The 14,903-nt window shown below is 48.7% G+C and overlaps 1 protein-coding gene and 1 long non-coding RNA gene across 2 annotated transcripts in view; one reads left to right on the top strand and one right to left on the bottom strand.

Annotated features, from left to right (window-relative positions):
• Positions 1–197: 197 nt before the first annotated feature.
• DDX49 (DEAD-box helicase 49) overlaps positions 198–14,903 on the top strand; it is an 18,220-nt gene continuing 3,514 nt past the window's right edge. Inside the window, exons 1-9 of the mRNA XM_061600542.1 lie at positions 198–386; positions 831–954; positions 1,792–1,877; positions 4,291–4,412; positions 5,675–5,862; positions 8,197–8,337; positions 10,110–10,185; positions 11,001–11,077; positions 11,203–11,300. Coding sequence (XP_061456526.1) covers positions 272–386; positions 831–954; positions 1,792–1,877; positions 4,291–4,412; positions 5,675–5,862; positions 8,197–8,337; positions 10,110–10,185; positions 11,001–11,077; positions 11,203–11,300 — 1,027 coding nt within the window. The 5' untranslated portion in view covers positions 198–271. The remainder of the gene's footprint in view (positions 387–830; positions 955–1,791; positions 1,878–4,290; positions 4,413–5,674; positions 5,863–8,196; positions 8,338–10,109; positions 10,186–11,000; positions 11,078–11,202; positions 11,301–14,903) is intronic.
• Positions 13,252–14,903, bottom strand: part of LOC133372240 (uncharacterized) — a 15,369-nt gene continuing 13,717 nt past the window's right edge. Inside the window, exon 4 of the long non-coding RNA XR_009759471.1 lies at positions 13,252–14,382. This is a non-coding gene — a long non-coding RNA (uncharacterized LOC133372240). The remainder of the gene's footprint in view (positions 14,383–14,903) is intronic.

The raw sequence follows: 14,903 nt of genomic DNA, 5'->3' as shown, positions 1-14,903 counted from the left end.
TTCTTATCACCATCATCACCACCCTCAATTGTACGTGGTCACGACATACAGTGTGAGTCTACCTTTATTGTAACTCTATAAAGAGGCGTCGGGTTCGTTGATTGGGCGTCGGAAGCCGCAGAGGGTGATGGGAGCCGTAGTTAAACGAGGCACTGCGGCGCCCGCCATTGACGTCACGAGAGGCGCCCAATAGAAAGGCGCCGCCGTCGTCGCGGTGCATTGTGGGACTAATTCCTCTCTCTTCTCTCAGCGGCGTGAGGCGGCTCGAGCCATGTCCGGCTTCCGCGCTCTGGGCTTGGCGCCCTGGTTGGCGGCGCAGGCGGAGCAGCTGGGCCTGACGAGGCCCACCCCGGTGCAGGAGGCCTGTATCCCGCCCGCGCTCCAAGGTAAGGCCGCCTTCGCAGACGGTCATGAGGGCTGTGAAGCCCCGCCCCCGGCAGTCGCTCTGCCCGAAGCCCCGCTCCAATTGCCATTTAAACCACGCCCACCCACTGAGCAGCCCTTCAGGGTGCTTGGGAGCCACGCCCCCTCGGTCGTCCTTTGGAGTGGTACATCCCTCCAACAGACCACGCCTTGCCCACCTGAAGCCACGCCCCCACTTGAAGCCACGCCCTCGGACTTCTCAAGCCCGCCCCTCCTGTCAGTGCCTCCCCCTGCCCAGAGTTCTGATTCTCAGGACTCCTTGAAGCGCTTTCTTCTGTGTAGCAGGTCCCCAAATCCCTTTGAGGGCATCTGCCATTCCTGTGCCTGTGTGGGCCGTCTGGGCGTGCCTCTGCGCCTATGCAGAGTTCATCCTCGCTTGCTGCCTCACATCCGCTTTGCCTCTGCAGGGCGCGACTGCATGGGCTGTGCCAAGACAGGCAGCGGCAAGACAGCTGCGTTCGTGCTGCCCATCCTGCAGAAACTCTCAGAAGACCCTTTTGGCATCTTCTGCCTTGTGCTGACACCCACAAGGTAAGAACAAGTCATTTTTTTCAAGTTTACACGCCCGATCTTGTCTGATCTCGGAAGCTAAGCAGGGTCAGGCCTGGTTCATACTTGGATGGGAGACCACCTGGGAATGCCCGGTGCCATTGGCTTAGAGGGAGGCAATGGCAAACCACCTCTGAATGCCTTTTACCATGAAAACCCTATGAATATATATCCAAAAAAGATTCATTGGGCTGCCATAAGTCACTTCTGAGTCAGCATTCATAGGATTGCGCTGTACTGTACATTGTTTAAACTGGAAAAGGCTAGAAGCCATGCACACTTTGAAGGAGTGGGAAACCAGTTCAATACCTGACAGGGAGTGTCCACAGGGAGAGACACGTGCCGACTTTATGGCACTAAACTACGGCCATGCTACCCTGAACACGTCTGATCTCGGAAGCTACACAGGGTCAGGCCTGGTTATTGCTTGGATGGGAGACCGCTTGGGAATCTGGGGTGCTGAGAGGAAGGCAGTGGCAAACCTCCTCTGAATATGCATACGCCATGAATATATATCCAAAAAAGATTCATAGGGTCGCCGTAGGTCGTAATTGACTTGAAGGCATATAACAACAGCTGGAAAAAGGCCTTATTTGTTGTAAAGGGCCCTGGGTGAGTCCTCTGCTTTCAGACTTCCTGTTGGGGCATCTGGTGGGCCACTGTGAGGACAGGATGTTGGACTAAAATGCCACACACCCCCCGCGTGATCCAGTTGCAGGACTGTTTGGAGGTGAAATAAGGAAATGCAGAACAGCAGCATTTCTTTGTTAATTGTCTCTCTCTTTCTGCCCTCCTCTCTCAACCTTCCTTCTCTGACAGAGAACTGGCCTATCAGATCGCCGAGCAGTTCCGGGTCCTGGGGAAGCCACTGGGCCTAAAGGATTGCATCATTGTTGGCGGGATGGGTACGTAAGCCACATTTTGAAAATGGGGAATTAAGACAGCTTGGGTGATGAAGGCTTATCATCATCCTAGCTGTTAGAGCGATACAACAATGGGACCAATGACCTAGGGAGGTAGTGGGCTCTCCAACACTGGAGGCCTTCAAGAGGCAGCTGGACTTGTTGGGGATGCTTCAACTTGGATTCCTGCACTGAGCAGGGGGTTGGACTTGATGGCCTTATAGGCCCCTTCCAGCTGGCTATTCTATGATTATCAGACTGCTGAAAATATTTTCTCTTTGGCAAATTCATGCACAGTGGGGTGGGACATGTGATGCTTCTGAGGCTGCCCCCTTTGAGAGGAGCTAAGATATTCCCTTGACCCTTGCCCATCCTGGTTAATCAAATCTGCCAGAGGGGGAGTGGCTGACTGGTTGGCATATTTAATTAACACCTCCCTGAGGGAAGATTCTATACCAACATTGTTGAAAGAGGCTGTGATAAGACCTTTGTTAACAAAGCCTTCGTTAGACCTTGCAGATCTTAACAACTTCCGCCCAGTCTCTAATCTCTCTTTTCTGGGCAAGGTGATTGAGAGGGTAGTGGCTGCTCAGCTTCTGAGCATGCACAAACTGCCTATAGTCATTTCAAAGGCAAGCCTTTTACGTTGAGACCTATCCCAGTCTGCGTCTGTGTTAGAATTGCTTGATATATATTTTTAATAATGTTTTTAACCCTTTCTTAAGGTTGGCTTTTTAAAATGTTTTTAACGCTGTTTTGTTTTAATGTATTTTAAGATATGTTTTTATGATGTTTTAAAGTGTTTTTAGCGCTTTGTTTGCCACCCTGGGCTCCTGCTGGGAGGAAGGGCGGGATACAAATTAAATAATAAATAAATAAAAATAAATATGTTTTCCTGGGTGAATCAGACTATCTAGACCCTTTTCAATCAAGCTTCAGGCCTGGTCATGGGACAGAGACTGCTTTGGTCGCCCTGCTTGATGACCTACGCCGGGCATCAGACAGGGGGAGTGCATCCCTGTTGGTGCTGCTGGACCTCTCCGCGGCCTTCGATATGATTGACCATGGTATCCTTCTGGGCCGTCTAGCTGGGATGGGATTGGGAGGCACTGTTTTACGATGGCTCCGGTCCTACCTGATGGACAGGACCCAGAAAGTGGTGCTGGGAGACTACTGCTCGACCCCCTGGCCGTTGGCCTGTGGGGTACCGCAAGGTTCCACTCTGTCTCCCATGCTCTTTAACATTTATATGAAACCACTGGGAGAGGTCATCAGGAGATTTGGAGTACAATGTCATCGATATGTTGATGACACTCAGCTCTATCTCTCCCTACCACCTGATTGCAGGGGGGGAGTGCTCATCCTAAACTGGTGCCTGGAGGCTGTGAAGGGCTGGATGTGGGCTAACAAACTGAAACTTAATCCAGACAAGGCGGAAGTACTGCTGGTCAAGGGAAAAACTTTATCAGGGGCGGGGTTGCAACCTGTTCTGGATGGGGTTGCACTCCCCTTGAAGGAGCAGGTCCGCAGTCTGGGAGTTCTCCTGGATCCTGCCCTGCTGCTTGAATATCAGGTGGCTGCAGTAGCCAGGAGTGCTTTTGGCCAACTCAAACTGGTCTACAAGCTGTGTCCGTTCCTGGAAGCAGCTGACTTGGCCACAGCGACACCTGCATTGGTGACATCGAGGCTTGATTACTGTAACACTCTATGTGGGGCTGCCTTTGAAAATGGTTCAGAAATTAGTTGGTCCAAAATGCAGCAGCCAGAATGTTAACTGGAGCACGGCGCAGGGAGCATATCACCTCTGTGCTTTATCGACTCCACTGGCTACCAATTTGTTTCCAATTCAAAGGGCTGGCTCTGACCTTTAAAGCCCTAAACGGCCTTGGACCAATATACCTGAGGGACTGCTTATGCCCATACGTTCCTGCCTGGGATTTAAGATCATCTGCCTCTGGTCTCCTCTCTGTGTCTGGAATTAAAGATGTTAGACTTACAGGCACGCGGGAGAGAGCCTTTTCAGCTGTGGCCCCCAAGCTTTGGAATACCCTACCCCAAGAGGCCCGCTCTGCTCCCTCTCTATTGGTTTTCCGGAGACTTCTGAAAACGATCTTGTTCCGGAGAGCCTTTGGGAGGGACTGAAAGTAGAGCCTGAACTGATTTTATGATTTTATGCCGTCTACGTTAAATTTTACCCTTGTAATCCCCTTTAGTACCACTCCCTATATATATATATGTATATATTGTAACTTATGTATTTTAATTTATTTTAATGTTTTTGTGATTTTATTGTTTACAATTTTATTATGTACATGTTTGATTTTATTTTTGTAAGCCGCCCTATTATAGGGTAGAAGGGCAGGATAGAAATATTTTAAATAAATGTTCCCTTTTTCCTGCCTTGCTGGCCTCTCAGATATGGTGGTGCAGGCCTTGGAGCTGTCTCGGAAACCCCACGTCGTCATCGCAACCCCAGGCCGGCTGGCTGACCACCTCCGAAGCTCAGGCACCTTCAGCCTTCAAAAGATCAAGTTCTTGGTAAGGCCAGAGAGTGTCCCCTTGCCTTAATTTCAGAGGAAGACCCTTTAGTTCAGTGGTCAGGCCTGTGCCTTGCAATATGGAAAAATCTCGTGTTCAGGCCTTAACAGGGCTGGGTAAAGCCTCTCTCCCCCTCCCCATCTCATGCTGGTCTCGATAGATTGTTCCAACAACACACACACACTGTTCTCCTTTTGTTCCCCCACAAAATCTAGTAATGTTTCCTTATTTTGGCGGAAGCTGAGATGGGAAGCCCATTGGTGTGTCTAGCTCAGTATCGTCCACACTGGCTGGCAACAGTTTTCCCGTGTTTCAGGCAGGGTTCGCTCCCAGCCCTTCCTGGAGAGGCCAGGGGTTGAACCCGAGGCTTTCCGCATGCAAAGCAGCTGTTCTGCCACTGAGCTACTGCCCACCCCTCACTTCTTTCAATACCAAATTCTGTATCTTGAGGACACCGTTTTGAACTTGCAGACCCAGTCTCAGACAGACTTTTTTTTGTGGGTAGGTTTTTCTCTCTCTTTGTTCCCAAGGTTGGTTCTATAGTACTAGAGCCTGGAAACATTTGTTTTATAACAGCAAAGTCAAAAAGAGAACCACTTTGAAGGGAGAAAAACTTTCTTTCAAAACAGGAACTAAGCTAGATAGACCGGTGGCCTGGCTGACCAGCTGCCTTGTTCCTTCCTGTGGGCTTCTGTGATGTCCCAGAATGTTCGCACAAAGTTCACATGCTATAGAGGAAATGTTGGTCATTGTTATGTGCCTGCAAGTCGATCACGACTTATGGTGGCCCTACAAATCAGCGACCTCCAATAGCATCTGTCATGAACCACCCTGTTCAGATCTTGTAAGTGCAGGTCTGTGGCTTCCTTTATGGATGCATTGAAAATCGTTGGGGGGAGCCTTAATTTGGCTAAGGGAAAAGCCAAAGGGCCCGGAACGGATATGGGAACACCTGTGGCCCCCCTGCTATTGCTGACCTCCCAGCTTCCAGCAACTCTGACCATTGGCTGTGTGAGCTGCCGCAGCTGGAGTCCAGCAACATGACAAAGGCCACATCCCTGCCTGCCCTCGGGAAAAGAGGTGCACCTCGGCCGCCTCAGGGGGAGGAGTATCGCCGTGGGCACGGAGGTTTGCATTTCCCGTATGGTTTCCCTGTTCTGCCTTGCCCAGACTGCCACTTGACAAGATTCCCCTTTCTCCTCAACCCTCTGCTATCTCCGGTGGTTCCTTTCCAACTCTCCTCCCCCTCTGTTTTGGCTCAGGTCCTGGATGAAGCTGACCGGCTGCTGGAGCAGGGGTGCACTGATTTCACCAAAGACCTGGAAGTTATCCTGGCGGCAGTTCCGGCCAGCAGGCAAACCATGCTCTTCAGCGCGACCCTCACTGACACACTGCACGAGCTCAGGCAGATCGCAATGAACAAGCCGTTCTTCTGGGAGTCCACATCGGAGTGAGTCTGGCCCCCCTCCCCTGGGCTCCCCTCCATATGAGTCCGCACGGAAGGCCGTAGCTCAGTGTTAGATTATGCACGCGGTCCCACAGTCCATTGCCAGGACCTTTGGACCGTTGGGCTCAGTTTTGTCTGCACTGATTGGCAGCAACTGTCCAAGTTTCAGAGAGGGGATGTTCCCAGCCCTGCTGGGAGATGCCGAGGGATTGTAGCTAGGACCTTCTGTTTGCACCATTGAGCTACAGCTGTTACCCCTAAAAATGCAGGAAGTTTCCAGTCATGATCTGAATGCAGGAGAAATTTAAATAGAAATTTAGGAAGGTGCCTGACTCAGAGACAAACCATTGACCATATTTATTTATTTATTTTTATTTATTTAAAATATTTCTATCCCGCCCTTCTACCTTATAATAGGGCAGCTTACAAAAATAAAATCAAGCATGTACATAATACAATTGTAAACAGTAAAATCACAAAAACGTTAAAATTGAAATACATAAAATACAATATATACATATACATATATATAAGGATTGGCTCTAAAGGGACTACAAAGGTGAAATTTAACGTAGAAGCCATAAAATCAGCTCAGTTTTGTCTACACAGACTGGCAGCAGCTCTAAAAGGTTTCAGGCAGGGAGCCTTTTCCAGACCTCCCTGGAGATGCTGCTGGAGATTGAACCTGAGGCCTTCTACATGCAAGTGCTTGCCACTGAGCGTTGTAAATTCACCTGAAGCACCCTGACCACTTGAAAGAAGCATGCTCAGCAGTTGTTTTGCTATTTACTAGCAGCCTCGTGCCCAACATTGCTTGGGAATTTTAGGAAGCCAAAAGAAGTCAGTGTAGCTTTGAAATCACTAGTTAAGATCAATGCAGCTTTGAAAGGTTCAGCCTGTGATCCTGATTCACAATGCCATCCTGTTGCATTCAAACAGGCAAAAACCTGGCCCTTGATCTCAGGAGCCATTGTGCCAAGTTACTGCCCTCCCTCAGATGAAGCCAATCCAGCAGTCCCAGGGCCACTCAGAGAGGCAATCCAAAAAGAAAGGCCTAGTTGCTGTCCAAAGTCAAACCACAGGGACTGCACTAGAGGCAGAAACAGTCTAAAATCAGAATGCAGCAAAGTCCCATAAGCAGCTAGGTCACACAGCATGCTAGGGAGCTGGCTCAAGGATGCTTTGCAAGCCCTGTATGCAAGGAAGAGCCAGTGTGGCATAGTGGTTAGAGTGTTGGACTATGTGAATCCCCACCCAGCCATGAAGCTCCCTGGGTGACCTTCGGCCAGTCACTGCCTCTCAGCCTCAGATGGAGGCAATGGGAAACCCCCTCTGAATAGCGCTTACCATGAAAACCCAATCTTCATAGGGTCGCCATAAGTCGGGATCGACTTGAAGGCCGTCCATTTCCATTTCCATGCAAGGAACTGGAGGCTTTCAAGCATAAGCCTTCAGAGCTCCATCCAGAGCCCAGCTGCAGGCCATCTGGGTTGTCTGAAGAGCTTGGTCCAGTTGTGAGGAGTAGGTTTTTCACAGGTAGACCCTTCCTCCTGAGGAGTCCTCCTTCCTCAGGCAGGTGCTCCGGCAGCCGACTGGGCCTTTGCTCTTGGTGCCAGTGCTCCTCCAGAGTCAGCAGTGGCTCAGGCTCCAGTTCTGTGCAGGGCCCTCTGGGTCTTGCGGAGGAGGTTGTGGCGTCATGACCCCTGAAGGCCTAGTTCCCCCTGCTCTGTCTCACTGTCCTGTTCCTCTCAACCTGCCCCACAGTAATGGTTGCTTTGGGAGCGTCGGGTCTTCCTCTGATGGGGGCGTGGCAGTTGCAATATCTTAAGAGGGTGTCCAAATGAATGACGTTTTGACAGGTTTAGTCCACCATCTTTATTCAAAATGGTGTCTGACAGTATCCAAACATAAATCAAAACCTGCTCATTCATTTCAGGAACCATCTTGCTAAATTTGGTTATAACAACTTAAGAGGAGTTGGAATGTATAGAGAACATTTTCCAAATTGCAGGTATAATTATTAGATTATGTATAGGATTATTATGATTATGATTCGGGTGCTTCTCGACCATCGGGGGCATTTTCAACACCATCTTCTAGACCCGTCGCAAATTGAGGGAATGGAACCGTGGCCCGTGCTTTGCATGCAGGGGTTTCCAGGTTCCGTCCCCACCATCTCCATTCCAAAGGGTTGAGAAGACCTCTCCCAGACAGCCAGAGCCAGTCAGAGAGGAGACAATCTCATGCTAATGGGCAAAGAGCCTGGTCTGGTGTAAGGCAACCTGCAGTGTTACCCAAACTATTCACGAGCTCCAGTGGGCTCTTCTCTCCCACCAGAGTACAGACGGTGGAGCAACTTGACCAGCGTTACCTGCTGGTGCCCGAGAAGGTCAAGGATGCCTACCTCGTCTACCTGGTCCAGACATTCCAGGACGAGCACCAAGACTGGTCCATCATCATCTTCACCAACACCTGCAAGTGAGTCTAGAGTTGGCCTTAAGTTTCCCTCCCTCCCTCTCGTTATCTCAAAGCTGACTTCCAGTTTTTAATTCCTGGGGAGCAAGAGTTCCCAGAACTAATGGTTGGCTTTCAGGCAGTCCTGAACGGCTGCTCCACCCCAGGAGGGGTGGTTGGGTGTTGGGTTCAGCACAGGTTTCCCATCCCCATCCTGAGAGGATTAAGGCTATCAATGGCTGCTAGCTACAATTTGAGATGTGAAGGCACAGAAAAGGTCCAGGGGAGGGGAGACCTTTTTTTTCTGGTTTTTTTCCCTGGGCCCTCATACTTCTAGCTATGTTCTACCTCCATTGTCGCAGGCGGCATGCCTGTGAACACCAGTTGCTGGGGAGCACAAGTGGGGAGAGTTGCGCTGTGCTCTGGTCCTGCTAGCGGGCTTCTCATAATCTCCTTGGCCGCTGTGAGAAGAGGCTGGTGGACTAGACGTGCCACTGGCTTGATCCATCTGCAGGGCTCTTCTGATGTTCCCCTTGCAACGGGGGTGCCTTTGAAACTATAGGTAGTTTGTGTATGCTCAGAAGCATTCTTCACTGCCAATCTGGCTTGTACAAGCTCTTAACCTGTAGAAGAGAAAAGACACTGCAGATATAAGAATATCTTTGGGTGGCGGGGAAAGGCTTTGAGGTAGGTAGAGACCGTTTGCGCGCTTTCCTGTTTGTATCCCATCCTTCAAAGAAACTCAGGGCGATACTCAGAAAAACCAGTCCTCTCAACAGCCCTACAAAGTAAGCTAGGGTTACAAGAGAGGAATTAGGGCGAACTAAACATGGGTTTTTGAACCCCGGGTCTTCCAGATCTAAGCAGCACCCTGACTTTCCAATGAGCCGGTCTGATTTTCCACTCTTAACTAAGGAGTATTATGCCTTTGCTCAAGACTGGATCTCTCCAGGCTGAGCTCAAGACAGCTGTAGCCTTTATGCGCACACCCACAAATGATTGAGATTGTTGTTAGTTAGAAGCTTGTCTGGCCATAGAGAAAGGAACCGCCAACAGTAATAAAATGTCCTTGCACAGGCCTGAGTCGTTCTGACATTTTCGCGGGGCAGCAAGGATGTGGCAAGGGTGTTTCTGAGAAGCTGCAGAACTCATAGAATACTACAGTTGGAAGGTGCCTATGGGGCCATCAAGTCCAACCCCCTGCTCAATGCAGGAATTGAACTTAAAGCATCCCTCACAGGTGCCTGTCCAGCTGCCTCTTGAATGCCCCCAGTGTCATTGGTCCCATTGTTGTACCACTCTAACAGGAAGCTTTTCCTGATGTTCATTAGAAATTTGGCTTCCTGTCACTTGAGCCCATTATTCCATCTCCTGCACTCTGGGATGATCCAGAAGAGATCCCGGCCCTCATTTGAGTGGCAACTTTTCAAGAACTTGAAGAGAGCTGTCATATCTCCCCCCAGACTTCTCTTCTCAAGGCTCAACATGCCCAGTTCCTTCAGTCTCTCCTCACGGCTTTGTTTCCAGTCCCCTGATCATCCTCACTGCCCTCCTCTGAACCCGTTCCAGTTTGTCTGCATCTAAGTGTGGTGTCCAGAACTGGATGCAGTGCTCAAGATGAGGCCTAACCAGTGCTGAATAGAGGGGAACTAATACTTCACGCAATTTGGAAACTATACTTCTGTTAATGCAGTCTAAGATCGCATTTGCTACTCTTCCCCTCCGAGCAAAGCTCTGAAACAGGTCATCTCCTTCAGAGAGCAGGGGGGAAAATACTTTTTTTTTCTTTTTTGTAGGAACTGCCAAATTCTGAATATGATGCTCAGGAAGTTCAACTTCCCCTCGGTGGCTCTGCACTCCATGATGAAGCAGGTAAGCCAGAAGCCGCCGAAGCAGGGGGGGATGGGACTTCTCACTGTGAATTGGAAGAAAGATTTCCTTTGGCTGCAAGGATCTTCCCCTGGTGCTGCTGGTGCTGCAGTGTCATTTTAGAAGGTCTGTACTGCGCTTTCCCCTTCAAAATGTGGACTCTCAGCCCTGCTTGCATCCGAAGTGTGTGCCTGGGGACTCTGCTGCTCGCTTTGCGGAGCAAGGCCCTGGAGTCTGTCCCCAAATCTGTCCCTGATGGCTCCAGGGCCAAAGTGGCTGAAAGAGAACAGAAATCTTGTGCCGCTCCTAATCGCATAGTTTGTGTTCATGCCCTTCCTCCTGCTGAAGCCACCACCAGTGTTTGTTTATGCCATTTATATCCCCACCCTTGAGCCAAAAAGTCTCTTGCAGTGACTTAACAAAAATCAGTACTAAGGCAGCCTCAGCCTCGCAGTCTAAAAAGACGTAACATGCGAGGAAAGGAGGAGTGGGAGGGAGGAGGGAAAAACAAACTCAAGCACACCATAACATTTCCCATACCAAGCCGCAGTTGCTGTGGTCCCCTTAGCATGAGAGAATATTTCCCAGTAAAAACAAACAACCCCCCAGAGGGGGAATTCTGGCAGGGCTTAAATGGTGCCAGTTTAGCTTCCCCTCAGCGGACAGAGCACCTGCTTTGCATGCAGGAGACACAGATCTGATGCCCGTCATTCCTGGCGGGCTAGAGGGATGCTTATCCTGATCTGGCACAGGGCAGCCTCCTAAGTTCCCTGCTCTGAACCTGTTGGTCTCTCTCTTTCCCCTCTTTATTTTAACAGAAACAACGCTTTGCAGCTCTGGCCAAATTCAAATCCAGCGTCTTTAAGATCCTCATAGCTACAGACTTGGCTGCCAGGTGGGTGATGGCTCTCTGCAGCCGGGCGTTTTCCTTTTTTTGGGAGGGGGGGGCGGGAACAACAATTCAGCCTGAATTCTGGACCTAACCCCGTCCCCCTCTCTTCTTTGCCTTTTTCAATATAGGGGGCTAGACATCCCCACAGTCCAAGTGGTCATCAACCACAATACGCCAGGGCTCCCCAAAATCTACATCCACAGGGTGGGCCGGACTGCCCGGGCAGGTAAGGAGAGCTCCAGTTACCTCTACTGATTAGAAGCCATTTGATTCTAGAGCCATCCCTTTGACTTTCTCGCAGCAGCGTAGTGGCAAATTCAGAAGTGCTGAGTCCATTCATGATAGTCACACACCCTTTCCACTTTCTGTCCTCCTCCCTTGCTCTCCATGTCATCTCAGAGTCCACACACCACTGCAACAGACATCCCTGGGAGCCAATGAACACAAAATGGGAGTCTGTATGTTAGCTACTGGGAAGCATCCTCTCAGTGGCTAACACGCGTCCCTTTCATAATGATTAGCCAAAAAAGTAACAGGTCTATGACCCCCCGCAATCCCGGATGACTACATCCCAGCTTTCTCCAGTCCTCCTTTGAAACTGTTGCCAGGGCTGTGAATTCTGCAAGGGCTACATCAGGAGCCATTTCCTCCTCCTCACTGACATTGGTTCTACTCTTTTTTTAAAAAGGGGGGGCTTCTCTTGTGTTCTCACCTGTCAATGTTAGGCTGGTGCAGACCTTGGAAGATTACTTTTAAAAAGTAATAAATTACAGTTAAATGGCCCAAAAAAGTAGTAATTACCGTTACAAAGGCAACAGCTCGGAAAGTAACTGATTACTTTTTCTCAAAAGTAATCACTACAGTTGCATTTCGGTTGCTTTTTTTAAAAAACCACCTACAGGGTGCTGGCCTTGGCTGCTGCACATCTGAGTAAACACACACACACACACAGAAGGTAGTAGAATAACAAGGTGACACAGGAAAGGCTTTTGTCCACCCTGGTCCTGTTTAAGGATGGGAGGAGCTCAAGGAGGCCCTCAGTCAGTCAAAGATCTTCATATCCGAGTACTTTCATGGAGGGAAAGTCATTCTTTTGGGTTTGCTGCTCCCAAGTTGTTGTGGGATTCAAAATTTAAGGCCAGCACTTTGAATTGTGCCCAGAAACAAACCAGTTGCTAAAACAGTTATTTCAAGACAAACAAAATGTGTTCCATTCTTCTCTTGACCGATGTGGAGGCAGCAGCAGACCAGACACACTTCTCTGATCTTGTGTGCGTTGGAGAGTAGCTTCATAACCCAGTCAGCTGCATTTTGTGTTTTTCCAGAGAGCACACACCTTCCATATGCACTACACAAGAATGCAACTGAATCTTGCCCCTTAGGATATCAATATACATTCTCTGAGATAAACCTAGCATATTCCTAAAATTACAAATATTGCTGTATTGAAGTAAAGTGTGCTGGAGACTGTTGTGATGTGAATTAAGAACCGCAAGAGAATAACACACTTAAACATGTCATAGGCCATCAAAATCAATGTTACCCCTCCACACAAATTATATTCTTGAGTGCTTCACCCTTATTTCCTAAAAACAAAAGTGATAAGCAATGTACAAGCAAACAAATATCCTAATTTATTTAATGTCATTTTAATGGATTCAATTTACCTTTTTCCCCACTACACAAATGTCAACTTCCATGGTAGACAACAAATTTTGACTTTTATTGTTAATATATCTTTTGTACTCACAATTGCTTGCAAAATGCTAATCAGGCTTATTTCCTGCCCAATCCTGTGAGTCTACCACTTCAAAAACATGAGTTAAAGACAGTTTTTGAGTAGCCTTCCCTCTTCAGGGCATTGGAAATTAAACTCTCCCTCCCCACTCCAATCTTTAGAAGAATGTTTATTCTATCAGGGACAATTTGCTCTGATTAAGATGTGTGGGTTCTGAAACTGTAGTCATGCTAGAGAATCTCAACTGCCCTTGCCCAGAACCTTTGGGGTTTGCTACGCGTTCAGAGGCATCAAGGAATTCAGGAGTAGTTGCTGTGTTTATCCCCTACAGGAGATCAGCAACAAGAAGGGCTCAATGGGACAAGAATAGGCAGAGAGTTTTGAAGTGTTTATTGGCAGGTCATATCACAAGACAACCACCCCCAAATCTCTGGGGGGCTAGAGCCCTCAGGCCCAGAATCATTCCCACCCTTGCCCTGCATGCACTTAGCAGAACTGAAATGGAATACTGGACCTTTCAGCACCATTATATTTATTTATTATTATTATTTAGTTTAATTTATATACCGCCCTAAGCCCGAAGGCTCTCTGGTATATCTTCTCAAGTTCAGTACATTGGAGCTGATGCTCTCTGCCCAACGCCTTAGGACGGGGGGAAAGCGAGAGAAAGACCACCACCACAAGGCTAAACAAGTGCGCACGCAGTCATTGTCAACAGAGCAGCAAAACCTCAGGCATGGGCTCTACGGCAAATTTGCTTTTGTACTTGTCCCTGTATAAGTGCAGCTCGTGGGGAGCTCCCCCCCCCAGTCTCCAGTGTTAAATACATTAAACATCTTGACAAAAGACTGTTTAATTCAAGAATCTAAACACAGAGCAAACTTGTTGGGTTGGGTTGTGAATGCTCCCGAAAAGGGGTGTGTGTGTGACAGAAGGAGAAGGACTGTGAAGTGGGGGAAGAGAATCTTTCTTTTTTAAAAAAAAAAAAATCAGAACACAGTGATGGGACAGGGAAGAATGCAAAAATCCATGTGGCCTTCTGCAGAGGGCTTTCTTCCTAAGAGGCCCAAAGAAGAGGAAGGGTGGTGGGAAAGATGGAGATCCATACAACAGGAGAAAGCAGGAGACGAGGGAGCGAGTGGGGGCAAGAGAGCGGGGTGGGTGAGAGGGCCAGTGTGCTAGCAGGCAGGGGGAGGGTGAGTGGCATCCAAAGTGAGTCCGGAGATCACCCCTGAAAGCTGGAAAGGTCTGGTAACCCTAACACACACACAGCACGCGAGCGCAAGAGAGAGCTCTTCACCTCCATTCTGCTGCTGCCTCCTCTTCCTTCATCCGTGCCCACTGGCTTTCTCCCTCCACTCCTTTCTCCTCCACCACCGTCCATTCTTGAAGCAATTTTCTTCTCTCTTCCCTCCTCCCTCGTGCCCTCCTAACACAGAGCACGAGGGAAGAGTGATGCTGCGCAGAAGCCCAGTGTGAGGCACATGTCTTTCATCCACCAATCACAGCAGCAGACGACTTCCCCCCCAAGTAACGTCCAGAAGTAACGCCAGAAATGTTACAGTTGCAGCTGAAAAGTAATGAAATTACCACTCGTTCTGTTACAAGCAAAATGTAACGAAGTTACCCACTCGTTACTCAAAAAAGTAATAAATTACAAGTAATTTGTTATTCGTAGCGAGTTACTTCCAAGCTCTGGGCTGTTGGTGTTCAGAAAATGGGCCCTTTTTGTTTTGACTATCTTTGGATATCCATCCCTAGGTAGGCTGTCCTGCAGCCCGCTATTGAATTTCAAGCACTGGCTAAAAACAATCTTATTTGTCTAGGCAACTTCCTTTCTTTCTCTTTAAAGCATTTTTATCTTACTCTTCAACCCAAAAAGCAGCTTACGTTAAGATCCAGACTGTCTTTGCATGCAGGCTTGCAATATAAACATGACACAAAAGGAAAAGGGGAAGAGGAGGGAAGAGGAAAACATGCACACTCAGGGCACCAGTTTGTAATGTTACATGATAGTTTCTATAATGACCCACTGGAATGGAAACTGTTCAGGGAGAAGGGAAGCCCAACTGATTGGGTCTCTCAGCAATG

The sequence above is a fragment of the Rhineura floridana genome, chromosome 18 (assembly GCF_030035675.1).
Source record: "Rhineura floridana isolate rRhiFlo1 chromosome 18, rRhiFlo1.hap2, whole genome shotgun sequence".
Classification (NCBI taxonomy): domain Eukaryota; kingdom Metazoa; phylum Chordata; class Lepidosauria; order Squamata; family Rhineuridae; genus Rhineura; species Rhineura floridana.
This window is presented reverse-complemented; position numbering and strand designations above follow the sequence as displayed.